Genomic DNA, 27,885 nt, shown 5'->3' with positions numbered 1-27,885 from the left:
CTCCACCTGATTGGCCCGTTCCGACCTGCTGACAAATCATTGGCTGTTGGCCACACCCCTAATCCCATCCATGTGCTGCAATACAAGACAGCCTGGAGACAATATGATGATATTTATAGAAGGGAAAGACAAGAGACGCGAGGCACTGATAGACGCAGTATAAAAGACGCGAGGCACTGAGTGGCACAGTACAAGAGAGGCGAGGCACTGAGTGACACAGTACAAGAGAGGCGAGGCACTGAGTGGCGCAGTATAAGAGACACCAGGCGCTGAGGCTACATGTTATAGTTTATTGTCAATATGGTTAACATTTTATCATACTGCTTTCTGTATAAAACATGCACTTTGAGGGATATTTAGGCATACAGCATGAACGAGCCCACATAAATTATATTTATATATATACTTTGTTTTTCTTAATAAGACCATGTAAAAATAATTCCAATAAGCACCTCCAAGGTCCTTATTTCTTTCAAAATGTTTTTAAATTTTTTTTGTTATTTTTTTACATCCCAGCTAAACTTTCTTCTTCAAATACTCCGATACAAAACGTATTCAAATAACCTAGACCTAGGTGCTAGAGAACAGTTCCTGAAATATTAAAATACATCTACAGTATGACTGAAGCTTGTGACAGCCCATGGTTTATGTGCGTGTGTGGTGGGGGGGTGTGCTAGAAACACTTAAAAAAAACAAAAACAAAAAAACACATTTATTCAATCAATGATGTCCGTTTTTCTCCGCAGAAATAAAAACATAAGTAGAACAGAACACAAACCAAGGCAAGCAAAAGAAAAAATATAGCACTTATTGGATACCCTTTTCTTCCAGCAGGGGCGCAGTAGAGGCAGCTATGTTGTGGGGGTATATTAGTATTCATGAGAACGCAACACTGGAAATGGCAACATCTCTAAGGCACCAAAAACAGGCAACTGTTCGGTTACAGGATCCTATAACATCTCTAAATTACCGTCTATGTACACATGCTACATAATGTCTCCCCACAGCGGGACACTGCACGTTCCCCCTCTTGTCCTGAATTAGAGGGCAAGTCAGTGTAGACTAGGGAGGCAGTCTATTGTATAGCAGATAAAACTGTGTCCATTTCTATACAAATAGCAACCTGTACTGATACAGTAGTCACCAACACAGGAAGACAAGTGGTTGCTAGACAACCTGAAGTGACGACCTTCAGAAGACACAGAAATAAATGGCTTCTGTGCGAATATGCAATACGAATTGTATAGCATATAGACTATAATTACTGGCATTTACATAAATACAAACCCTGCCCACAAAATGGCTGCTGCTACTGTACACACTAACATGTAGGACTTTTTCTTTTTTTTGGCGACTACTAATACTGAGGGTTGAAGAAATGTGTCATGGAAAGTTTATTTTTTTTTAATAAGTTTTATAGTTCTAGAATTCTCCAAATACATTCAAAAATAGGCTACCCCTCCCTCCCCCCTCCGAAAAAAATAAAAAAAATTGTGCGACACATCAGCCCCCTAAGAGCTTTATAAGCTGAATTTGCATCCCAGAGGACTGGAGCTTAGTGATGGAATGGTCAAACTAGTTTGACATCTTTTTATTAAGGCATCCATAAAATTTTTGGAAGAAGAGATTTTCGCGGTTACACAGGCTTCGAGACTGAATGTGCTCAGCGCTTGCATGCAAGTTTGCTATTTTTTTTGTTTGTTTGTAATCCCTCAAAAGGGATAAACAGTATGGCTTTGTACATGTGCATAGTCACAACCGCAGGTATTGGTCAAGGAGTACAAAAATAAAGGGTGGCATTCTCACAAAGCCTCTGGCGGTACAGTACGATACAAATATATACACCGTCTTTCGAGGAGCTCTTTTGTTGGCCGAATCTGAGCGATACCAAGCACCAAAAACACTGCGAGACCGGCGCTCCTCCGGAGTCTGGATGTAGTGTAGAATTTCTAGAAAACTTTGTGGAACCAGCACTCTCGTCACCCACCGTTTAGCGTCCTCAGTTGAATCTTTTTACATCTTGTTCAGCGGGTAAAAAGCCACTTTCCGGATGGTTTTTTTTTTTTTTTTTTAATTTTCATTGCAAAGTATGGGGAGTGTAAGCTGGGTATTAATCCCGGCTAGGGGTCTACGTTATCACAGTGACTTCTGACCACCCTGAGCATTCCAAAGCCACTCATCAGGAAAGAACATTACTTCTTTTCTCTCTTTCTATATTGCAGCAACAATTTTTTGTAAACCTCTGATATATATAAGCACAGTCTTTTGGAAAAATATAGTTTTTTTTTTTTCTTGATATTTCAGACAACTTTTCTTGTGTTCAGTCTTATTTTTATTTATGTAATGGAAGAAATCGCCTTGAAATGGGCACTGCATTCACAGAAGGCAGTTAACTGCAAGAGAAGAGGAAGACGGTGAGAGGCAACAATGACAAAATGGCTTCATGCATGGATAGTATAGGTTAGCAGCATCATATTCCTTAAAAGGGGTTAGTCACCGTTTTTTTTTTCTTTCAAATCAACTGGTTTCATAAAAGTTATAGAGATTTGTAATTTACTTCTATTAAAAAAAATCTCCAGTCTTCCATTACTTATCAGCTGCTGTATGTCCTGCAGGAAGTGATGTATTCTTCCCAGTCTGACACAATACTCTCTGCTGCCACCTCTGTCTATGTCAGGAACTGTCTAGAGCAGTAGCAAATACCCATAGAAAACATCTCCTGCTGTCCAGACTGGAAAAAATACACCACTTCCTGCAGGACATACAGCAGCTGATAAATACTGGAAGATTTTTAATAGAAGTAAATTACAAATCTACAGTACCAGTTGATTTGAAATAAGAGTCTGATTGCCATGCACTAAAGCTATGAAATCCTGACAAGGACGTCGTATGCCAGTAGATCTGAACATGTTCAGACATGCAGTATTTTTTTATACTGAAGCTAACCTATAGCTGCAGTGACTTGTTACAATGGCATTATGTGCAGAATTTCAGGGGTTAACACAATGACCAATGAACTGCTCAATAAGGATTTTGTTTGGGTCCTGTAAACATATAGAAAAACCAACACAACAACACTGCAAAACACACACACACACACACACACTTCAAGACTACAAAATGCAAAAAGCCCACTGCAAAACATGTAGTATAGACGTAATACAGACATGCTGACCCTGCCCACATCTGACTATGCAGCATGTTCCCAAATCAGGGATAAGCCTGGGCTCACACTGGGGTTTTTCCAGGCCATTTCTCTCATCCGTTTTATGTTAAAAAATTAAAAAAAAAAAAAAAAAAAACGATAAAAAAACGGCTGTATTTGTGTGCATCCAATCCGATTAGTCTTTCCATTTACTTCCATTATAAAAAAAAAAAAAAAATCAAAATGCACCCGTTTTTTAGCATACACAAAAATGTGTTCGACCACGCTAAAAAAAACGGATGCATTTTTATCCTTTTTTTATATAATGGAAGTCAATGGAAAGACGGATCAGAATAGATGCACACAAATACAGCCGTTTTTTTTTTTTTGCATAAAACAGATGAATAAAAACAAACTGCAAAAACGCAGTGTGAACCCAGCCTTATATATATATATATATATATATATATATATATATATATGTCAGTATACGTATGTGTATCTATCTCTCTCCATTATATATATATGTGTATATATATATATATATATGTATGTACACACACACACACTCACTCTCGATATATAATGAATCCACCATGCTTCTCTATGACAGTGTCAGTCATCCCCTATAACACTGGTAGGTCTTCAAAGCAATATGGATGACACAACACCAGCCCATTTATCGGTGACTGATGACGTTACTATTACGGCGTGAAGATGTTACGAGCTGCTCTATGTGGTCATCCATATTGGTTTGGTCCTATGGCTGCTGGTTGTGTATCCTATAAGGCCCAGTTGTAGCCGATGTCGTTCTCATTGCGGATGCACACGTCAAACACAGGCAAAAAATAAAAATAAAAAATAGATATCATCAAATCCGCATTTCCAAAGCCAATTACCCAGGGTTACCGCTTCAGAAATCAAAAACATCATCCCCATCATCCTCTACGTCATCCAGAGACCAGTCCCAGTCTTTAAAAGCCAGGTCAAGCAGTCTGTAACAGGAGTGGTGAGGTTAAGGCTTGTGAATAAACCCTCTGTATTCTTTAATGGACTCTTCCCAGAAGACTCTGTTCAGTATGTTCAGCTATGAACCATGGGGCATACCTACCGGAGAGGCAGACCACGCAGCCGCTATAGGGGTTCTCAGAGAGGGAACCCAGGACTAGATGGTTCCAACCCCTATGTTACTGTGTGGTGAGAACCTGCGCAGCCCCACAAAATATCTGAGCAAGGTTTAAAGGGCTTCTCTGATTCAAATTTACTTATTCCATATTCATAGGGAATAAGTAAGAGATCGCAGGGGGTCTGACCTCTGTGCCCCCCGGCAATCCCCAGATTGGCCCCCAGCTCCTTTGTTTTGAATACAGATGCAGGTCGCCAGTGACCTTCAGTTCTATTCATTCTCTATGGAGCTGCCTGAAAGAAAACTCCTTTAAGGCTGCCATAAACTAAGTGATACTCACCTGTCCTGATCCCCTACCGGTACCAAATCCTGAAGGACCAGTAGTTCCCACTTTCATGTTGACACACGAGAAGGTGAGTATCACTTTTTCCCTCCCCATTTTTCCTTAGTCTAAGCCCTTCAATATTTTGTGGGGGTGGTCACCACCTTCATCTCTCCATCATTGCACATCGGGACAGTAATGTGGACCCCGAAAATAAGCGGTTTGCTTCCTAAAATATGGGTCCTCCACTAGCTTCTACATAGGTGACAAATATCAGTAAAAAAAACATATAAAAGTGTAGAATCCTGTAGAAATACAGCGTATGCTTTTAATCTGTTTATCCGGCTACAAGTAAAACTAAACAACTGGAAGGATATAATACAAGATGACTTGTCTACTAAAGGAGTACCCCATCCATATCTATGGCATGTCTGCAGGATAGTCCGATAATGTGCAGAAGGTGCATAGGCTTAGCTGAATGGGAGATAAAGGGAATCTATTATCTACATTCTTTCTATGATTACATAATGGAACGTTTTCTAACCTTATTCTATTATTCTCATTTTATTTTTTGTATATTATTATGAGGGCGACCATCTTGTCTGAGCAGTTTTTACAGCATTTAGTGATATGCTTTACAGGAAGCTTCATGGACACAGAATAGTGATTGGCTGAGCGGCCTGTCATATCAGAGACTGGACCTGCAGTACTCGCGGCGGCTGCGGACAGAAGCCAGGAAGAAACAGTGAGCGGGCAAAGGGGAGTGTAGAAAGGTAAGTATGAACTTTTTTTTTTTCTTCCCCACAATCGTCAGCCATCGGCCGTGTATCACTATAACATGTAGCGATGAATGCCTGGCAGTCAGTGATGTTCGGTCAGGACCAAAATCAGCTGATGATTGTTCTGTTTATTACATTATTGGAGCGATGATCAGCCCGATTCTGCAGATTATCACTCCATGTAATACGGCCCTATAACTAAACATATGTAGGTAGCAGACGGGTATGATGTACGTGGAGCGCGTTAGTGATAGTTACAAGCTGAGTGCTGGCTGCAGAGTGCTGCATGCTGGGAGGGCAGGGAGCACATCCGGACACTCTTACTTACTGTTGCATTTGGAAAAGGTAAAAGCAAAGTCAATGGAGAATGATTCGGAGCGCGGGGCCAGAGCTAGAAACAGAAATTAGTAACAAAAACATGGGGCAGGAGCCATAAAAAAATTTAAACAAGATAAAATGGGAGTTTATCCCGTTTGCAGCTACGAAGGGTGGTGAGTAATAACCGATACATCGCTACACCCTCCTATGTGATAAAACCGGGCGGGGGCTACACCTAACATCAATACTTATCTCTCATACCATGGGTGAGGGATAACTGGTGATGGTAGGAAGACCCCATGTGATTTTGAAGGTCGCCATATAAAAAGGAAAGGAACGGTGTAACACATGCGAGATACAAAGCAAGATGAGCAGCATGATGGATCTATAAGCGTGCAACCTATTATCAGGTCCCCCATATACATCGATGTGGGAGGTTTATGTAGCCGACGGCTCTATCCCCCTGGTCCTTCATAGACATGAAGCGTATATGTCCTCTGAATGGTGAAATAAGAGGGTGGGGGCGCTGCCAGACACCTCTAAGAACCTAACAAACCTCATCCTTTACTACTCCTCCATCATAATCCATTCCCGCTATTAGGGAGACTACTCTAAAAGGTAGAACACAACTACTCTCTCAAATTATACTATAAGTGTATGTATGTATTATATTATGTATGTATGTATGTATTATATTATGTATGTATGTATTATATTATGTATGTATGTATGTATGTATTATATTATGTATGTATGTATTATACTATATGTATCTTTATGTATGTATTATATTATATGTATGTATTATACTATATGTATGTGTATATATGTATGTATTATATTATGTATGTATGTATTATATTATGTATGTATGTATGTATGTATGTATTATATTATGTATGTATTATATTATGTATGTATGCATTATATTATGTATGTATTATACTATATGTATCTGTATGTATGTATTATACTATATGTATGTGTATGTGTGTATTATATTATATATATTATACTATATGTGTGTGTATGTATGTATGTATTATGTTACATTATATGTATGTATTATACTATAAGTATCTGTATGTATTTTACTATATGTATTATATGTATATTTTTGTATGTATGTATTATACTATATGTATGTATATGTTTGTATGTATGTATTCATATTATATGTATGTATTATACTATATGTATCTGTATGTATGTATTATATGTATATGTTTGTATGTATGTATTATACTATATGTGGTTGTATGTATGTATGTATGTATGTATGTATGTATGTATGTATGATACTATATGTAATACGCAGACGCAGTAGAGCTGGGTTTGTTATTTGTGTGCAGGTATATATACTCCCCTCCCCACATAGTAGAACATATATAATATACAGTAAGGCGATAAATCTTACCTGGGTTTGTTTGGTGGAAGTTGTCGACTAGGCCGCCTCATGGACGGGTTTGGCTGTACCTTTATGGAAGTTCTTGGAGAGGAGCGGGCAAAGGGATCAGGCGCTGGCGGCTTTTTGGGGATTTTTTTCGCCAGCCGGCTCACCCACTTCTGCTGCTCTTCTGTGGAGTTCGCTAATAAAAGTAGATTCTTGGCCGTAGAAATATCGTAGTTTACTGTGAGAAGATGAGAAAGGAGAATGTTAGAGGAAGATCAGACATACTGGCGGTCTGTGCGATGTGTAACTGCCCATTCACCACCACTATCCCTGCAGTGTCATCTGTCTCATCCCAGCTCTGCACGGAGAGGCCCAGGAGGAGCAGCAGCCGGGCACAGAGGAGAGGCCCAAGAGGAGCAGCAGCCAGGCACGGAGGAGAGGCCCAGGAGTAGCAGCAGCTGAGCACAGAGTAGAGGCCCAGGAGGAGCAGCAGCCGGGCACAGAGGAGAGGCCCAGGAGGAGCAGCAGCTGGGCACAGAGTAGAGGCCCAGTAGGAGCAGCAGCCGGCCACGGAGGAAAGGCCCAGTAGGAGCAGCAGCCGGGCACGGAGGAAAGGCCCAGTAGGAGCAGCAGCCGGGCACGGAGGAAAGGCCCAGTAGGAGCAGCAGCCGGGCACGGAGGAAAGGCCCAGGAGTAGCAGCAGCCAGGCACAGAGGAGAGGCCCAGGAGTAGCAGCAGCTGAGCACAGAGTAGAGGCCCAGGAGGAGCAGCAGCCGGGCACAGAGGAGAGGCCCAGGAGGAGCAGCAGCTGGGCACAGAGTAGAGGCCCAGGAGGAGCAGCAGCCGGGCACAGAGGAGAGGCCCAGGAAGAGCAGCAGATGGGCACGGAAGAGAGGCCTAGAAGGAGCAGGCACCGAGCACAGAGGAGAGGCCCAGGAGGAGCAGCAGCCGGGAACAGAGGAGAGGCCCAGGAGGAGCAGGCACCGGCACAGAGGAGAGGCCCAGGAGGAGCAGCAGCCGGGCACAGAGGAGAGGCCCAGGAGGAGCAGGCACCGGCACAGAGGAGAGGCCCAGGAGGAGCAGCAGCCGGGCACAGAGGAGAGGCCCAGGAGGAGCAGCAGCAGCCGGGCACGGAAGAGAGGCCCAGATCACTGGAGAGCAGGTGAGGACTTGGTATGGTACCCCCCCCACACACACCTACTTAGTAACTAATACTACTACCTCCACTCCTGATACTACTACTCCCAATACTGCTGATACTATTCCCACTACTACTACTATACCCCTCATCCACTATGCCGCTACACCCATCATAATAATTAGCAAAAAGGGAAAAAATAAATAAATAAATATATATTTTATAACAACCACCACCAAGGTTTAAACCGAGAATCAGAAATAATAAAAAAATAATAATAATAAAATTGAGGTTTGATTGACCATAGAAATATTGCCAGCCTTACATCTGGGTCATGTGACCTCTGATCGGCCACCATCTTGAAATTCAGATTGCAAACTACATTTTCCTCCTGTAAAATCTGCTATCAATCCCATAATGCATGCCCCCCCCCCCCCCCAGGAGGAGCTCGTATGGAACAGTCCATGCAGTTTCATCATACAGGAGGTACAGCTGAGATAGTTACCCCAGTGAGAGCACATAAACACATGTCATTTACAGGGGGTCACCATGAGATCACATGACCCAACTAAAGCAAACGATTCCAGGAACTTTTAGCTTGCCCTTGCAGCCTCTATGTAAAGAGCTGATGTCACTGATACCTTTGCAAGGTGCTATCATGTCCTCCTTTTTATCCATATGGTCCTTGTGGCACTTGATATGGCAGCGCCGGCATTCTAAGGCAGGAGGGGGTTTGAACATGTGCCACAGGGGCTTCATACAGGCGTCACAGCTTGTCGGGAAATGGTATAAGGTGGGGATGAACTCGTGCCCTTTGTGACAGATATAGTTCGACTTCTCCACAGGATCCACTGGGAATTCTTGCTCTTTTTTGCTTTCTCCTTCATTGTCATACAGAATCTACGGAAAACAAAATTACAAGAGAATTAGCACAAACCGATACAAACAAATTTATGTATCGACATATAGGGGAAGCGCAGGCCCGCGGCAGGGGCGGGTTAACTTTACCATAGTCCCCGGGCCCCCCCACCCACCCCACTGTAACTATAGCAGCACTAGCATGGTGTTCATAGTACAGGATAGATAATGTCATGATGCCCCGATTTGTGCAAAAATAGTGGTAAAAGCAGCCATTGTTTGCAAATTACGGCAGAACTGTAGCCAGAAGACATTTCACTGCTAAAAGTATGTCTGTTTGGGCAGCCATGGTCCCCCCCAGGACCTATTAAAGGACCTATTATAATCCGCTACTGGCCCGCAGGCGTAAAACCAGGTGGCAAATTGAAAAAGACAAAATAAAAAGAAAACTTAAAATAAAAAAAATTATAAAAAAAAAAACATTAACTAATATACATGGTCAAGTTTCCTCTTGAAAGGGGAGTAAGGAGTTAAAGGGGTGGTTCAGAAAAAAAAAAAAAATAATAATAATTTCAAATGAACTTCTGTTAACTCTGCTGTTCTGTTCTGCGCTACTATACACATCTAATGTTCCGGTCATTTTTGACCGGGCCTATTAAAGTCTGGATTTTTAACTAACTTAAAGGGAACCTGTCACCCCCCGTACCGGGGTGACAGGCTCCCGACCCCCCGTTAGAGACCCCTATACTTACCTCATCCCGCCGGGTCCCGCTTCTGGATTCGGTCGGGTCCCGGAGATCTCAGCCGCTGCAGCCCGGCGCGCGCGCTGAGAGATGAGTCCAACACCCATAGAGAATGACAGGAGAGTCCAGCGCTCCAACATTCTCTATGGGTGTTGGACTCATCTGTCAGCGCGCGCTCCGGGCTGCAGCGGCTGAGATCTCCGGGACCCGACCGAATCCAGAAGCGGGACCCGGCGGGATGAGGTAAGTATAGGGGTCTCTAACGGGGGGTCGGGAGCCTGTCACCCCGGCACGGGGGGTGACAGGTTCCCTTTAAGCGTTTTATTTGAATTTCTTTTGCATTATTATACTGTGTGTGAACATGATTGTTCATAAACAAATTAAAAATGAAATTAAAAACTTAAATTTTTATTTTTTTTTGTGTCAAAAAATGTTACATGGCCTATTTCACGCCATAACACAAATGCATTGTACACAGACACATCAAGAATGTTATAAAAAAAACAACCATTGGCCATTAGTTTTGCGTTTACAGGTGTAAGTGCCTGTGAGTTGATCTTTTGTGGCATTGTAACGTACAATCCTGTCCGGCTTTCTGCCGTCTCGGTTACTGGTTGTATTATCATGGCGCATTGTGCCCATCAGAATGACACTTTTGTGTTTTTTTAGGAACATAAGAAACTACTGTTGTAGAATAAAACGTAGAACTATAAACGTCTCTCTTACTGAGGATACCTTGCAGCAGTTCTGATGCATATTTTGATGCCATAGTTTGCAGGCTTACTTTGAATATACTGTCTGAATGGGCACCTACCTCTGAATGACACCAGTTGTTTATCTACAGTACAAGTGTAAAAAAAAGACGTGGAGCAAAAAGTAAACAAAAATAAAGAAAAACTGCTATTAGTAAGAACCCCTCAAATGAGGAAAAGTCAATGAACCACAAGTTTCAGAAACGCATAATGGATATTTTAAAAAATATCAAATTTTAAATTCGGTCATTTTTGACCGAAAAGAACAGCAGGGTTAAAAAAAAAAAACTTGTCTTCCAGTACTTATCAGCTGCTGTATGTCCTGCAGACAGTGGTGTATTTTTTTCAGTCTGGAGAGCAGGAGGGGTTTTCTACGGGGATTTGCTCTGGACAGTTCCTGACATGGACAGAGGTGGCAGCAGAGAGCACCGTGTCAGACTGGAGAGATTACACAACATATGTTCTGACATGAACATATTCCCGAAAACCGTGTTTTACTTGCCTGGAAAATTCTAGGAATTTCCTTAGCATCCGCCCTATAGACATCAGTCTGTGTCACCTGACGCACGTGGAACAGTTTACTGTGAAAATAATAAATAAATAAAAATATCAATACAGACATTGGGGGAGATTTATCAAAGGGTGTCAAATTTAGACTGGTGCAAACTACCCACAGCAACCAATCACAGCTCAGCTTTAGGCAATGCTGAAAGGAAAGCTGAGCTGTGATTGGTCGCTGTGGGCAGTTTGCACCAGTCTAAATTTTACACCCTTTGATAAATCTCCCCCCATTATGTGCGCAGTTTCACTGCATGCAGTAAAGTGAGGTTGCTTACTGAAGAGTTCAGCAATACTACTGACATCTAGTGGCCATAATAAAAACTGTGATTTTTTTATTCTCACTAATACATATTCTTTTTTTTTTACTTACTTCCTTTTCTTAATCACTATATAAATTATTAAATCATGTCTTTCCATACAATCTCAAAGGGTAGTGTCCCTGAGAAGTACTTACTCTATATCCAAAACCATGTAAGGATTGGACAGCTCTTTATCCTGTTCGCTGTCATAGAAGAGAATTTTCTTGCTGCTGACCACCACGTACTGGAGGAGGAAAATCAAAGATGTCAGTGAACAATGTGGCATGCTGGCCAGAAGGGAGGGGGAACCTTCGGCCCTCCAGCTGTTGCAAAACTACAATCATCATGCCTGGACAGCCAAGGCTAAAGCATGATGGGAATCGTAGTTTTGCAACAGCTGGAGGGCTGAAGGTTCCCCCATCCCTGGTGTACAAGTGTACAGTGTAGAGGATTGTGAGTGTATCAGGTTCTCGGACCTCACCTTCTTAATCCAGCCAAACTTCTTAGTGTTTCGCACAGGAAGTGACAACCATCCCTCCAGCCTGGACTCTGTAGGGACATATGGGAGACATATTATCCAATGAGCATCGCTTCCGACAAACGTTAATATTACAGGTTGACAAACCATATACGACCAAGCTGCAAGCATTCAAGGCAAAGCAATCCTGTAGTGAGTCTGCGGCCTGATCCATAGCCAGTGCTCCCCCATGTTTTATCGTCTGCTAGGAATAGTGTCATCCATGACTGGGATGGAGTGAATGTGACGGGTGTAAGGGGCCGTAAACAAGGTGCACAGGACCTCTCCTGTTTTTTGCTCTAGACCATCTGAATCAGCTGTATCTGTCACTTAAAGGGGTACTCCAGCAAACTGGTGTCAGAAAGTTATATAGATTCGTAATTTACTTCAATTTAAAAAATTTCCAGCCTCCAGTACTTATCAGCTGCTGCATGGAAGCTCCTGCAGGAAGTGGTGTATTCTTTCCAGTCTGACAGTGCTCTCTGCTGCCACCTCTGTCCATGTCAGGAACTGTCCAGAGCAGCAGAAAATCCCCATAAGAAACCTCTCCTGCTCTGGACAGTTCCTGACATGGACAGTGGTGGCAGCAGAGAGCACTGTGTCAGACTGGAGAGATTACACCACTTCCTGCAGGACATACAGCAGCCGATACGTACTGGAAGACTGGAGATTTTTAAATAGAAGTAAATTACAAATCTATATAACTTTCTAAAAACCAGTTGATTTGAAAGAAAAAGATTTTATTTTATCAGAGTACCCCTTTAAGCGGAGGCCTGAGGTTTGTGAATGGGGGTGTGCGGTTGGGTGACACTGGATATCCCAGGGTGTGGCATCGCACAATGAAAGCTGGTGGACGGTGCACCCTATGATCTAACAATTACAATGGATAGCAGAAAGGAAGGCTGTATACACCTAGAGAAGAGGCTGACATTGCTCTGTGATCCCTACACCAGCATGAAGCTACTTAGATGGTATATAAAGGATGGTCAGCTCTACCATTAACATATGGCGGAACATGGACATCCAAATTTCGCCCCTCTCTATTTGCTACCAGGGAGTACAATAGAGGACTTATCCTATCATGGTGGGCAGACCCCCATATAGGAGTGTCCTGATCTATATCTAATGGCAGATATCAGGAAGGAGGAGGATAAGGCATCTGCATTTCACAATGCCTGATCCCTTTTGTTTTCTGCTGCCAGATGTGTCTAGCAGCTCTATTCAGAATACAGGCACATTCACTTAAAGAGTCACTGTCGTATTTTTTTTTTTTGCAGAAATCAATAGTCCAGGCGATTTTAAGAAACTTTGTAATTGGGTTTATTAGCCAAATCTGCCATTATCTGCATGTAAAAAGCCTTTTCCCAGGTCCCCCCCTCCTTCCTCTTTTTCATCCACTCTGAAAAATCTGAAAATTGTGACTTGTTGCAGGAGACGTCCCCTGTCTGCTCTATGGAGAGGGGAGGGGGGAGGAGGAAGGAGGGAGTTAGCCGGCAGCAGAAAGCAGATAACAGAGGATTACAGGCACTGAGCTGGGTGACAGCTGTAATCCAGCTCTGACAGGTCACTGGTGATGGTCAGAACAGATAACGGGTGAGGGATTTGTAGTTTAACTCTTTGTTGTCCTGTTTTGGTCTTTTCTTTAGCTCTCTCCATAGGAGAACAATGAAGACAGGGGGGAGAGCTTCAAACTGCTTTTTCATGATAAAAATGCATTTTTCGGATAATAAACCCAATTACAAAGTTTCTTAAAATCGCCTGGACTATTGATTTCTGCAAAAAAAAAATTCACGACAGTGACACTTTAAAGGGGTAGTTCACCCAAAAAATTACTTTCAAATTAAATGGTGCCAGTAATTTGTAATTTACTTCTATTAAAAAAAATCTCCAATTTTCCAGTACTTATCAGCTGCTGTATGTCCTGCAGGAAGTGGTGTATTCTTTCCAGTCTGGAAAGCAGAAGAGGTTTTCTATGGGGATTTGCTGCTGCTCTGGACAGTTTCTGACATGGACAGAGGTGGCAGCAGAGAGCGCTGTGTCAGACTGGAAAGGATATACCACTTCCTGCAGGACATACAGCAACTGATAAGTACTGGAAGGCTGGAGATTTTTTAATATATGTAAACTACTAATGTCTGGCACTTTCTAAAGATAAACAACCCCTTTAATGACAGCAATAAGATCCAGTTTATTTTCATCCTATTGTTTTAGTCTTATCAAGAACAATAAAACATAGGTAGATGGAAACCATGAACAATATTAGTGTTAACCAAATCATCACAACACACAAAAAAACAACCCCCCCCCCCCCCCCCCCAATGTTTCCAATCCACTATTTCTTACATACAGGGGACACAAATATATTATGAATTTACACACACACACATACATTATATATATATATATATATATATATATATATATATATATATATATATATATATATATATATATATATATATATATATATATATATATATCCTAGAGAGAGAAAGAGACAGACAGACAGCCTAGAGCTATAACATATATATATATCTATTGCAAAACTACAATTCCCACCATGCCTGGACAGCCAAAGCTTTGGCATGATGGGCATTGTTGTTTGGTAACATCTGGAGGGCAGTGAGTTGACACCTGTGATGTGTATTAGGTATTCAGCTGATCAGATATTGATCCATTGATTTTGCTGTCATCTGATCTATTTGGCATAGTTGTACACCATGTGGGTAGAGATACATGTAGCGGAGTATCTGTGCTCCACAACGTTTACAGTAGCAGTAAAGTGAGATTGTCAAAGCTGCAAAAAATATTCATAGCTCAAATATCTCAAATCGTCAACCTCTGTATGGGTGCAGCAGGTTCTTCTGCAGATACGCAACAAAGACGGAGAAGCAGAAGTTGAAGTGCACCTTGACATTCCGATTAATGGCTAGACTGAGTGTGGAGAGAAGGGCATTGCAGAACGCTTCTCTCTCTGCGTCGACAATGAAGATGGTCCCATAGACTTACATTAGGAGTCTGCCTCGGTGACGTGGCACAGAGAGGAGAGAGAACAGGCTTAGGGCACACTTCTCCTGATCAGTTGGGATGGGAATGGGAAACACATCCCTGAAATGATTCAGCATTAAAGGGGTATTCCACTCAAACATAGCTTTTGATATGTTGCTGCCCATGAGGAGACTAACAATTCCTTCCATACTTGTTATCTATTAAGTCTTCTTCCCCCAGTTCTGAGCTGCTGCTTTCTGCTGAAGACACAAAAATCTGTGTGTGAGCTTTTCTCTCTGTCTCCCCCTCCTCCCCCCTCCCTTCTGAGATGGCTGATGTAAACAAGTCCCTGACTGGCTGTGTCTGCAACATTATCGCTTCTGTGTAATGCTGGGAGGGTTATTCTGAAGTCGAGCTGCTGACGAACTCACTGTGATTAATCCTTCCCACATTACAAAGAAGCTACAAAGTTTCAGATGTAAACAAGTCCCTGGCAGGCTCTATCTGCAACTTTGTAGCTTCTTTGTAATGTGGGAAGGATTAATCACAGTGAGTTCGTCAGCAGCTCGACCTCAGAATAACCCTCCCAGCATTACACAGAAGCGATAATGTTGCAGACACAGCCAGTCAGGGACTTGTTTACATCAGCCATCTCAGAAGGGAGGGGGGAGGAGGGGGAGACAGAGAGAAAAGCTCACACACAGATTTTTGTGTCTTCAGCAGAAAGCAGCAGCTGAGAACTCTGGGAAGGAGACTGAATAGATAATAACAAGTATGGAAGGAATTGTTAGTCTCACCATGGACAGCAACATATCAAACGTTCGAGTGGAGTACCCCTTTAAGGACAATACATTAAAAGACCTGTCAAAAGGTTTAAAAAACAATATTTGCTGCAGGATTTCTATACCACAAAGAAATAGATAACTGTGGTATCTGATGTCCACTGGGCAACCCTGGAGATTTAGCTAAAGGGGTTACCAACGATTAGAAAAGGCACAGCTACTTTCTTGCAAAAACAGCGCCACCCCTATTCTCAGGTTGTGTGTGGTATTACAAATTCAACTCCATTCAATTCAATGGAACTGAGCGGTGCTCAATGGAAGGAGTGGTGCTGCTTCGGGTAGAAAGTGGCCATGTTTTTCTGATCCTGGATAACTCCTTCAATGCAAAAACGTCACATTCAAGTGAGAAATCTTCTGACTTATGTCCGGAGGTGTTCAGCAGCCGTACAGTACAGAGTGCATGCGGTCAGTAGTCATGCCATGCCGATCCCACACCTGCAGTTATAGAGACTCGTGTGATCAGGTTAGATGGGGGGGCCAGTGACAACAGGTTATGGGGGTCACACACGGTGCAGCACACTGTGGCACAGCGATGTCACCTTCATTGTCATCGCTATCGGGATCTGGAGGGGCTTGTGCACAGGGGATTGGTTCCTCCTCTGAGTCCGTATCAGAATCAGAGTTGAAAAGCAAGCGAGCGCGGGAGGGCTTAGTGCCAATGCGGACAGAAGTAGAGGAACGCTGGTAGGTAAATGACATGGACTCCGTGGTACGGGACTGAGTGATGTGAACTGGAAAACCCGGCACCGAACCGACAGGAAAAGTGCGAGATGAGAAGTTAGAGAGAGATACGGTAAGTAAAGAAGGGAGGAAAAACAAAAGGTTATAACCAAACAGGAATGAAATACATGGGAGCGCCAAGATCATCGAAAACAGAGATGGTGACCCTCGGCCCTCCGGCTGCTGCAAAACTACAACTCCCATCATGCCTGGACAACCAAAGCTAAAGCTCTCCAGGCATGATGGGAACTGAAGTTTGTTAACAGCTGGAGGGCCTGAGTCTGACCCCAGTGTTACAACATTATGACTGATGGGGGTCTGGCCTTGACCATAGGATAGGGGGAAAAACAAGCTTATCATAAGGGGTCCGAACTGCTAGGACCTCCACCCATCTAGAAAACTCCACCCATCTAGAAAAGAGAAGACTATTATCCCCCACGGTATAGCAGCCAGTGCTTCTTCATTATTATGGCAGTGCTTCTCAATTCCAGTCCTCAGGCTTCACCAACAGGTCATGTTTTGAGGATATCCCATACAAAGAACACCTGTGCTAATACCTGACGCAATTATATCACCTGTGAAATACTAAGGAAATCCTCAAAACATGACCTGTTGGTGAGGCCTGAGGACTGGATTCGAGAAGCACTGGTCTATGGGGCTTCCAAACATGGCGGGATTCCCACAGAGTGTGAATGGACTGTGGCTGCATGTGCACAGACAATGGGCCTTGGTTCTCAGGATCGGTGAGGGTCCCAGTGGGTGGACCGCCACCATCAGCTAAGCGTTCCTTATCGTGTGAATGGAGGCTAACTTCATCTATGGATAACCTCCTCTTTTTAAAGGGTAACTCTCATTCTGCTTCAGCAGTAGATACCACTATGAAACTTCCCAGTAAGGGGCCATTCACATGTCCGAAATATACAATCTGTGCTCGGACTGTATACTACGGAACAGACCTCGGAGTTCCCAACATCACTATTGGATATGATGCCAGGAGTGGAAACTGTTCAAATATTCACGCCACTGTATTGACACAGCATGTCAGACCAGTAACAAGAAGTTTAAGTGCTCTATTCCACCGGACGATTATCGTTCAAATTATCATTAAATTGTTCGAATCCAAACGATAATCGTTCGGTTGAAATGCAGTTAACGATTAATGATAGAACTAGAAATCGTTGATAGCTTTATAAGACCTGGACCTATTTTTATCGTTGCTCGTTCGCATTGAATAAGACATCGTTTGGTCGTTCGCAATAGATACGAACGCAATAGCAAATAAATAGCAAATAAAAAACTATCGCAATTACGATCATAAGTAACGATTATTGTTCCATGAAAATGAGTGAACGTTTTCAGGTCTTTCGCAATAGCGGTCGTTTGAGATCGTTAATTGTTAACGATTATGCAAACGATAATCGTCCGGTGGCATAGGGGCAGGGGTTTCTGCGTTCATTGCGGGGACAATTGCATCCCTGGTCTCAGGATTGGTGAGGGTAGCGACTGGTTGTTATTTTCTGTCCAATGAAAAGAGGGTAACAAGCAGAGATAAGAACACCCTATTAACACAGGATGACAGTGTGTTCCTTAAAGGAAATCTGTCACTAGGTTTATTGAACCTTAAATGAGGGCAACATAAACTAGTGATAGAAATGCTGAACAGATTGGTGTATTGCTTATATGATTCTGTTCAGCCGTTCTCCTAATATGCAGGAAAATAGGATTCTTGCCACAACCCTCCCCCCAGCTGCTGATTGACAGGTGACTGCCTATACACAGCATGGATAGATAACTGCCAATCAGCAGCTGCTTCTCATGAATATCCAGGACTACTGGGCTCATGCACATAATGGAGAGGACTACTTATCGTCCATGTTATTCAGGAGATCTCTGGATCAGCTGCACAGAACAATGGAAGTGATACATCATTCTGTTCAGCTTCTCTGTCACTAGGTTATGCTACCCTGAGATAGGATAGCATAAACAGCCTCTTCAATACAGCAACTGAAAAGACGGAAGACATTACCTGGGTAGCCGTCATCGTTGTCCGTATCACCGTGGCCGCTGCCGATACTCGTGCTATCCATGCCAATGTGAATGGACTGGAGCTGGCAGCGCAGCTGCTCGATGTCGCTGTCCTTGCTGTCTAGCGCCATCTGGAGCTCGATCCGGACCTGACTCTCCTCTGCTATTTGCTGTAAAGATATTACAAAGATTATAAAAAGAACTGACAAGGAGCAGACGGATCCACCAGCTACACAGGGGGTAAGAACCCGCTCCCCATTCCGGGTAGGTGACGGACAGCTCCTTACCGCCTGCATCTCATTCATCTCTTTCTGGTACTTGATGACGAGACGTGAAAGCTTCTCCCTCTCGGATTTCAGCTCTAGCTGCAGCTTCCTGTTCTCCTTCTCCTTCCTGCGCACATCAGTGTCAGGTCCGCCCTTGGTGGGAATCTTCCGGTTCATGATCTCGGCGAGTTTGTTCACGGCCTATAAAAGGAGGAGACTGTTATGGGATGATGAAAGACAATGGCGGCTACGTGAGCGTCCTATATTACTGTGCCCCACCGGCAAACAAAGTCTGCTCAGATGTGAACGCACGTTTGTCTGCTGATCGCTGGTCCTATTATGCAGGGCAATGTCAGCCCCATATTAGCCCTGTGTAATAGGGATCTCACACTCCATCCTTTAAGTAGATCACAATGGAAGTCATGTATTCTTTTAAAGGAAATGTGTCGCTTTTTTTTTTTTTTACTGATTTGAGACAGATATAAAACTTGTTTTTTATTCTAATCTGTTTCTATTTTCTGTTTTCTATTTTTATTATTGCACTTTTTGTACATTGTTATGGGGGCGGCTATATTGCCTTTGTTGTTCTTAATAGCACTTAGTGACATGCTTTACAGCAAGGCTCATGGACATAGATGACAATAGACAGACTCTGTCCTCTTGAGATGAATGTGAACCATTACTGAGCCCGCTCTGTGACCTGTGAAGAGGTCATTTCACAGGGAAGCGGCTGTTGTCTACTAGTGTCACATGACGCCGCAATGCTGTACAGATCACTTTACAGCAGCCTCCTCTTATCACCACAGAGACAACAGTAAGTCTCAGCTTAGTTTTAGCCCCAGTGGTGAGAATGAGAATTGCAAGATATCAGGATTATTATATAATCTAGATAGAAAAATGGGAAATTAGGAAAAACGTCACATAAAATGGGTGGGTCAGTGACATCACCTGAGTCTTCAGGGTCCTCTCAGTCAGCAGCTGCTTCTCAAACTGAGTCTTAATGGAGACAATGCTGATTCCTTCTTCATTCAGCTGCTGAATTTCTGTAGGACAGAACCAGATAGACGGCAATGTTACAATACACGGATTCCTTAATCTCCACTATTACAGTTATGGGGTAAATGGGGAATCTTTAAGAACTATTATAGTGGGTAAAGATGAGGAAATTATTTCGCTTGATTTCGTAGTCCTTACAATATCTTTAAAGATGTTGTCCGGGCCAAACTACAGGATAGAGGACAAGTAAGAGATGGCGAGGGGTCCGGCCTCTGTAACGGCCCCCAGCTCCTTTGTTATGAATATGTGTCACATTCCATATCCGCTGCTGTATAAATAACAAAGGAGCGTGGGGGGTACACAGGTCGGACCCCCCCCCCACAATCTCTTACTTGTCCCCTTTTCCTGTGGAGAGGGGACAAGTTAATTTTGCCCGGACAACCTGAATAACTTTCTGTACTGATCGGCCACATACTGTACGTCAGCCCGCATCCCTACAGTTCAGCCGCTCTGTTCCCGCCACGGTGGGGACTTACGTTCTTGGGCGTCCTTCAGTTTATTGTTCAGCTCTTCCTTCTCATTGGCCAAGTTGGCCACATCTGTGGTTAGTGTCTTGTTGGCTTCCTCAAGCTAAAAGGAGAAAAACACAGACAGGAAAAGTAATGAAAAGCCATAGAAGTAATGATAATATCTAATATGTTGTTTAATTATACAGTATGGCCGATCCTTTTCATCACAACGTCCATTGCTATCTTTCTATTAGCCCACCTGGCCGGCACTATGGCTGTATGAATCCCACCACATCCGCAGTGAGGACTGGAAGCCGCTCTTTGTGGCCAGGTTTAGAAGACTGGTAATGAGAGTATCTTACAGAGGGACTATGGGGCCACCAGGCGGCGCATGGACTATGGGGCCACCAGGCGGCGCATGGACTATGGGGCCACCAGGCGGCGCATGGACTATGGGGCCACCAGGCGGCGCATGGACTATGGGGCCACCAGGCGGCGCATGGACTATGGGGCCACCAGGCGGCGCATGGACTATGGGGCCACCAGGCGGCGCATGGACTATGGGGCCACCAGGCGGCGCATGGACTATGGGGCCACCAGGCGGCGCATGGACTATGGGGCCACCAGGCGGCGCATGGACTATGGGGCCACCAGGCGGCGCATGGACTATGGGGCCACCAGGCGGCGCATGGACTATGGGGCCACCAGGCGGCGCATGGACTATGGGGCCACCAGGCGGCGCATGGACTATGGGGCCACCAGGCGGCGCATGGACTATGGGGCCACCAGGCGGCGCATGGACTATGGGGCCACCAGGCGGCGCATGGACTATGGGGCCACCAGGCGGCGCATGGACTATGGGGCCACCAGGCTGCACATGTCATAAACAGGGAGGGGCTGCCGGAACAATCCTGTCATCGTCCGGCTGCCCACTGAACTCAGCGGCCTAGGTCTAGGCAGGAAGTCCTAGGCCCTTATTAGACAGAGCGATAATCTCCTAAACCAGGATGATTATCAGATTATCGCTCCAAGTAACAAAGACAACAATCATCGACTGATCGCGTCTTTAGGTCTTGACCAAAAATCATCAACCAACAGACGAACCTCGCTCCGTGTAATAGTGACGCACGGCTCCGTGTAACATCACTAACAAGATATATACAGACACAGTCGTTTCTGCACGATAATCAAGCCATGTGATAGGCTCAGCAAACGTGCAATGATTTGCCGGTCTGTGTCTGTCACCATGCACAGTGCTGGGAAGGAAGGGCGCGTCTTTACCGCCCCATGTCTATACCCCACATCCAACCCCTCACTGAAAATGTTTAACATATCATAGAGACTCTATAGAGAGATTCTGAAGTAGCGTCCTCACACATTCCCCATTAACCACTTAAAGGGTTTATCTGGATGTATCTTGCGGATCTTAGAGGACAGTGAGATGTGACATTAACACGTTCCTGACCCCCACTCGTGCCCCATCCCCATCTACGTACAGAGTTAATGGTGGCGTATTTCTCGGCCAGCTCTTGCTTGTGACGGGCCATCATCTCCTTGATCTCCAGCTCCTTCATGATCTTCTCTTTCTCCAAGTCGGAGTACTGCTCCTCAGCGATGGAGCGTGCCAGCTGCTCAGAGTCCGCCTTAGTCAGTGTGATCTCCAGCTGAGCGGCCAGTGAGTCCCTGGAAATACAAGACACTCATGATAAGGAGGATCCCCCGCCACTGTCTACAGCTATCACCCCGGCATCGTCCGTGTGCGGTCACCTCTCATCCTGCAGCTCCTGGCTCGTCTGCTGCATCTCCTTGTACAACTTTCCTTGCTCTTCACATTCTTCCTTAAGTTCTCGCACCTGGGTCTTGTACAAGGTCTATACATGGAATAAGCAGAAGAAATGATTCAGAACACAGGTCGTAAAGAGACGATACACTTACAGAGGCAAGCCAGGATAAGAGGGGGTCTGCTTATATAATAAACAGTGCCCCTCTTCTTTATGGGCCGTGTATGGTATTGCAATTGCAGATCATGTGACCAAGCTGCACTGACACATACGACCCACAGACAGAAAAAAAAAATTGCGCTGTCTGATGAACTTTTCATTTTTTTTTAATAAAATAATTATTGGTGACAAAATTAGGGTCTTACAATTTATTTAAATAAAATTATTTTGGAGGGAGGCGTCTTTTTGTTAAACTTAAAGGAGACCTATCAGCAGGTTAGACAAATCCAACCTGCTTTGTATTTATTGCACAAGGGGCGCCAAGGAGGAAGCTATGTCTCCTATCCTTCCTCCTCTCCACTGTTACTGGGCCGTTTATTCGGAAATTCTCTGCCCAGTACGACCATCAGGATGATTAGCAATTGATGTGAAAGGGCGGGGCTAAAGCCAGATTGGTGCTGGGAAGGGGGTGGTGCTCCTAATGACAGCCAAGGCCAGAAACCTACCGGATCCAGTCCCATTCATTGCTATAGAGCACATGCTATAGATGGACATCCCGCTGTATGTTCTTTAACCCCCTGCTGCTCGCAGCCGAGAGCATACACTACCTGCTCTGGCACGGCAGCATTGATTGGCTGAGAGGGACCGGAGCAGGGAGCCGGACATGCAGCCGCGCCGCCAGAGCAGGTAGTGTATGATAAGTATCCAAAATATGTATAATGAGAAAAAGATCAGGCACTCACCCATCAACGTGTCAATTTTCTTCTTTATTGTTCATAGAAAAATCATAAAAACGCAGGGAGAGGGAGCATAGCAAGCAGGTCTCAGCGACGCACGTTTCGTGTCAAACAAACACTTCCTCTAGCTGGTCAATCATCAGCTAGAGGAAGTGTTTGTTTGACACGAAACGTGCGTCGCTGAGACCTGCTTGCTATGCTCCCTCTCCCTGCGTTTTTATGATTTTTCTATGAACAATAAAGAAGAAATTTGACATGTTGATGGGTGAGTGCCTGATATTTTTCTCATTATACTTATTTTGGACAGAGTCTGTTTATCACAGAGCACCACACAGACGTGTATTGAGTGTATCTATATAGTGGCTACTGATATAGGAGCTGTAGTGCCGAGTTGCACCTACTAGTTGGACGCAGGTAATGTATGCTCTCAGCTGCGGGCGACAGGGCGTTAAAGCACATACTCACAGCGGGATGTCAGTCCCGCTGCGAGTATGTGCTCTATAGCAATGAATGGGACTGGATCCGTAGCGGATCTCGCTGTGAATCCGCAGAGTGAAACCGCTGCGGATCCGGTAGGTGTGAACGCACCCTAAACAGGGAACAAGTCATACAGGAAAGACTGAGATTTCTCCCCTTTTCATACCAATTCCTGGCTTTGGCTTCAATCTGTCAGATAATCTGTCTGTGTAAAGGCACCATTAGGCTGATATGTAATTGGGCACTAAGAGAGAATACGCAATGTGGACGCTTACCGAGAAATACTGCTCTGCCTCCAGCTGGTCCTGCAGTTCTTTCATCTGACCATCTGCATCCTGGCGTTCTCTGCAGGAAACAAGACACAACAGTACGATCAGATTCTCCGGTAACAAACACCTTTCCTATGTCCAGTGTGTACAGTGCAACAACTTCTCATCTTAAAGGGATTGTTTAAAAAAAAAAATGTTTCTTTCAAATCAGCTGGTTCCAGCAAGTGCCATAGATTTGTAATTTACTTCTATTAAAAATCTCCAGTCTTCCAGTACTTATCAGCTGCTGTATGTCCTGCGGGAAGTGGTGTATTCACTCCAGTCTGACACAATGCTCTCTGCTGCCACCTCTGTCCATGTCAGGAACTGTACAGAGCAGGAGAGGTTTTCTATGGATATTTGCTGCTGCTCGGGACAGTTCCTGACATGGAAAGAGGTGGCAACAGAGAGCACTGTGTCAGGCTGGAGTGAATACACCACTTCCCGCAGGACATACAGCAGCTGATAAGTACTGGAGGACTGTACATTTTTTTAATAGAATTAGATTACAAATCTCTGGCAATCTTTTGGTGAACAACCCCTTTAAGTAGTTGTACATGTCCCACTAACCATGATGTCTGCTCATTCGTCAGCATGTTATAGATTATTAACATAGTTTTGTGAGAAATCTTGCTCAATGTCATCTTAGTCCAGTGGGTGGGAGGTACCACAGTGACAGCCTTCCCTATATGAATGTGCATACAGACAGCTGTCAATCACTGCTTAGGACCACCCACTGGACTCCTAATCCAGAACCAGCAGAGATATCATGGATTAAATGAAAAGTTCTAATAATTTATGTCCTACAAAACTCTACACTAATCTGCCCGGCTCCTCCGCTCATCACATGACCCCTATAACACGGCGGCTTAGCGGCAGCGGGTCTACAGACGGCCGGGCCTCTTACTTGCGCAGCTCGCTGTTCTGTTTCTCCAGGCTCGCTCTGATCTCCGTCAGGTGGTTGATCTCCTGCTTCAGCTGCTTCTCCGACATCTTTAGGCTGTTGACCTGCTGGAGCTGCATCTTTAGGTCGTTCTGGGTCAGGCTGCGTTTCTGAGTCTCCTGCTCAGTTTTTAACGTGAGGTTTTTAACCTAGAAAAAGTAAAAATGGAAAATGGGGAATATGAATGGAATTCTTGCCTGAGATAGATGCCTCCTCCTCCCTATAGCAGGGGTAGGGAACCTTGGCTCTCCAGCTGTTGCAAAACTACAACTCCCATCATGCCTGGACAGCCAAAGCTTTAGCTTTGGCTGTCTAGGCATGATGGGAGTTGTAGTTTTGCACCAGCTGGAGAGCCATAGCCCTGCTATAGACACATTGGTGATGGCACGGTTATGGCAGGGAACACTTACATCCTCCATGAGTTTGTCCTTCAGGGTCTCCAGCTCATTGATCCTCTGCCTGGCTTGTTTGAGGTCACAGTCCAGCATGGAGCATTGCTTCTCCACCTCCAGCAGGTTGTTTTCCAGTCTCTGCTTGGACACTCTCTCCTCGTGCAGCTTCCTCTCCATATCTACAGATACACGAAATCCAGTTATTATATGAAACCAACACATCCAGCAGCCTGGGCGATACACGTCCTTCTTATTACTTGTTATTATGGGACTCTTTCTTAAAGGGGTAGTGCAGCGCTAAACATTTATTCACAAAATAACACACATTACAAAGTTATACAACTTTGTAATGTGTGTTATGTATGTGAATGGCCCCCTTCCCTGTGTTTCCTCCCACCCGCGCTAGACCCCAAAGTGTTTGTGCATTATACTTACCGCATTCGTGTCCACTCCCGTGTGTTATTTTGTGAATAAATGTTTAGCGCCGCACTACCCCTTTAAAGGGAATGTGTCACCTAGATTTTCTTTTACGGATTAGAGTCAGATACTAAAATTTGTTCCTTTATTCTTATCTGTTTCTATTTTTTTATGTCACTATTTGTACTTTGTTATGGGGGCAGCCATATTGCCTGAACTGTTTTTAACAGCATTTAGTTTACAGCGAGCCTCATGGACATAGAGGACAATAGACAGACTTTGTCTTCTCGAGATGAATGTAAAACATTGTTGGGCATGCTCTGAGACCTGTGAAGAGGTCATTCTACAGGGAGCTGCTATTGTCTCCTCGATCTACTGGTGTCACATGATGCTGCAATGCTGTACAGATCACTTTACAGCAACCGCCTCTTATCGCCACAGACACAACAGGAAGTCTAAGCTTAGTTTTAGCCCCAGTGAAGAGAATGAGAACTGCAAGATATCAGGATTATTATATAATAATATAGAGAAAAATGGAAAATTTGAAAAAATGTTACAAAAAATTCTTTAAAAAATTTGTTTAACATAAAAATATTATTTATACAATAAGTCATTGTCTGATGATGCTGTCCCTTTAAAGCAGTGCTTCTCAAACTATTTGTACTAGAGCCTCACCCAACAGACCAAGGCAATGCCTGGGCCTCACCAGACTGATCAGAGGATGCTGGGGCCTCACCATCTGAGGTGAAAGTCCATTTAAAAGCTGAAAATAATACTAGGACTAGCTTTCACCTGTCTCCCAGGCTCTATATACTAATAAAGTAAATAAAGTATGAAATAAATGAATAATGTTGCTAAAATGGAGATTTTGGAGGACTGTGCAGATCATAGTTACTTTTGTGAAAACTGGCTCCCCAGCTGGGCCTCACCAACAACTAGGGGGCGCCGCACAGTTTGAGAAGCACTGCTTTAAAGGGATGTTCCCATTTGAAAAGGTTATCCCCCTACCTGCAGATATTTATCTATCTACTAGCTGATGACAAGGATGGGGCCCCTCTGTGGTCTCAGGAATAGGGGCCCCAATCTCCTGTCAGAATGTAGCCGCAGGCTGAGAATATGCGTTCATATGGGGGAAAAACGGTACAAGGAATAACAAAGTGATCACTGGGGGTCCGACTGCCCTGACCCCAACCTTACCAGAGAATGATGCCCTCCTATCATGTTCTATGGGGCTGCCACACACTTCAGAGGTCATTGATTGGTGTTAAGCACCTCCATAGAGAATGAATGGGGTGTTGTTCGCACTGGCTGTGCAGGAGTACTGAGCGATCCATACATTTCGGGGCGATATCGCAGGTTAGGTGGGTCGGACCACCAGCTGAAAATCACCATATTTTGAATTCTTTTTTTAAATGAATGGAGCATAAATGCAATACCACACACAACCTGAGCACAGGGGTGGCGCTGTTTCTGCAAGAAAGTAGCTGCTTTATCTAATCCTAAATAACCTCTTTAATCTGTGAATAATTTATGTATAAAGGGCGAAAGTCCTGTTTATATTTTCTAATAATAGTCAGGACTATAGCATAGACCCGACCACCCCCTTTAATATTCTAGAACTTGTACCATGGACGTAATAAGGACAGCAACATTAGGTTAAGGGGAAATTTTTAAATGGACAAAAATCCAGGGGAAAAAAGGTGAATTCCATGTGAATAGGTGTCGGCCTGGCGAATGTCTGGCTCCTACCTCTAGATGCCAGGCCTGAAGCTGCAGACTGTGCGCCGTGTTTACTTTGGCTCAGGTATAGTTAGACCTTTGTCTCCTAAATCCTATGTGTGTGGGGTCCAGTCATGGCAGAGACGCCCAGAATAAGCCCGACGTGTACCAGGCTAGAAGAATCCGGCCCTGACTTCGTTTGACCTCTCTCTCGATCCCCCCGAGACTAAAGCTAGCTGAAATTCCTGTGGCTGCGCTTTACGTTGACTAGTAATGGCATGCTGTGCGTCACAGGTATGGCATTGCAACCATTCCCTCATATAATGCGGTCTCTCAAGGACAACCATGTAACCCTTACCTGGCTGGAGAGAGCTCGAAAGATCAAGGGGGCTGCAGACACAGCTGGTGCTGATTTATAATGCTGGAGATTGAGGTCACTTAAAGGGAATGTGGCACCGAAATTCTCTGTTACTGATTAGTGTTCTTTTACTCTAATCTGTTTCTATTTTCTGACTTTAATTCTGTACATTGTTATGGGGGCAGCCATCTTGCCAGGGCTGTTTTTAACAGCATTTAGTGACTTGCCTTACAGCAAGACTTATGGACATAGACGACAATATCACCAAAAAGACTTAAAATATCTGTTTAATGTTAA

At 44.1% G+C, this 27,885-nt stretch overlaps 1 protein-coding gene across 5 annotated transcripts in view; it reads right to left on the bottom strand.

Annotated features, from left to right (window-relative positions):
- Positions 1–276: 276 nt before the first annotated feature.
- Positions 277–27,885, bottom strand: part of ROCK2 (Rho associated coiled-coil containing protein kinase 2) — a 108,869-nt gene continuing 81,260 nt past the window's right edge. For 2 of the 5 annotated variants that reach the window (XM_069973167.1, XM_069973169.1), the window contains exons 18-34: positions 25,113–25,273; positions 24,667–24,851; positions 23,727–23,796; positions 22,065–22,168; positions 21,794–21,980; positions 20,325–20,418; positions 19,741–19,835; positions 18,814–18,993; positions 18,528–18,696; positions 16,321–16,512; positions 11,916–11,983; positions 11,590–11,678; positions 11,077–11,155; positions 8,863–9,121; positions 7,108–7,321; positions 4,045–4,140; positions 277–2,393 (exon numbers count right to left, since the gene is read on the bottom strand). In XM_069973167.1, the coding sequence (XP_069829268.1) occupies positions 4,059–4,140; positions 7,108–7,321; positions 8,863–9,121; positions 11,077–11,155; positions 11,590–11,678; positions 11,916–11,983; positions 16,321–16,512; positions 18,528–18,696; positions 18,814–18,993; positions 19,741–19,835; positions 20,325–20,418; positions 21,794–21,980; positions 22,065–22,168; positions 23,727–23,796; positions 24,667–24,851; positions 25,113–25,273 (2,228 nt within the window). In that variant the 3' untranslated portion in view covers positions 277–2,393; positions 4,045–4,058. Of the gene's footprint in view, positions 2,394–4,044; positions 4,141–5,700; positions 5,764–7,107; positions 7,322–8,862; positions 9,122–11,076; positions 11,156–11,589; positions 11,679–11,915; positions 11,984–16,320; positions 16,513–18,527; positions 18,697–18,813; positions 18,994–19,740; positions 19,836–20,324; positions 20,419–21,793; positions 21,981–22,064; positions 22,169–23,726; positions 23,797–24,666; positions 24,852–25,112; positions 25,274–27,885 lie in introns of those variants that run through there. The other 3 variants (XM_069973170.1, XM_069973171.1, XM_069973168.1) reach the window with 3 other exon arrangements.

The sequence above is a fragment of the Dendropsophus ebraccatus genome, chromosome 6, assembly GCF_027789765.1.
Source record: "Dendropsophus ebraccatus isolate aDenEbr1 chromosome 6, aDenEbr1.pat, whole genome shotgun sequence".
Lineage (NCBI taxonomy): Eukaryota > Metazoa > Chordata > Amphibia > Anura > Hylidae > Dendropsophus > Dendropsophus ebraccatus.
The sequence above is the reverse complement of the archived record's forward strand: the minus strand, read 5'-3'. Positions and strand labels throughout refer to the sequence as shown.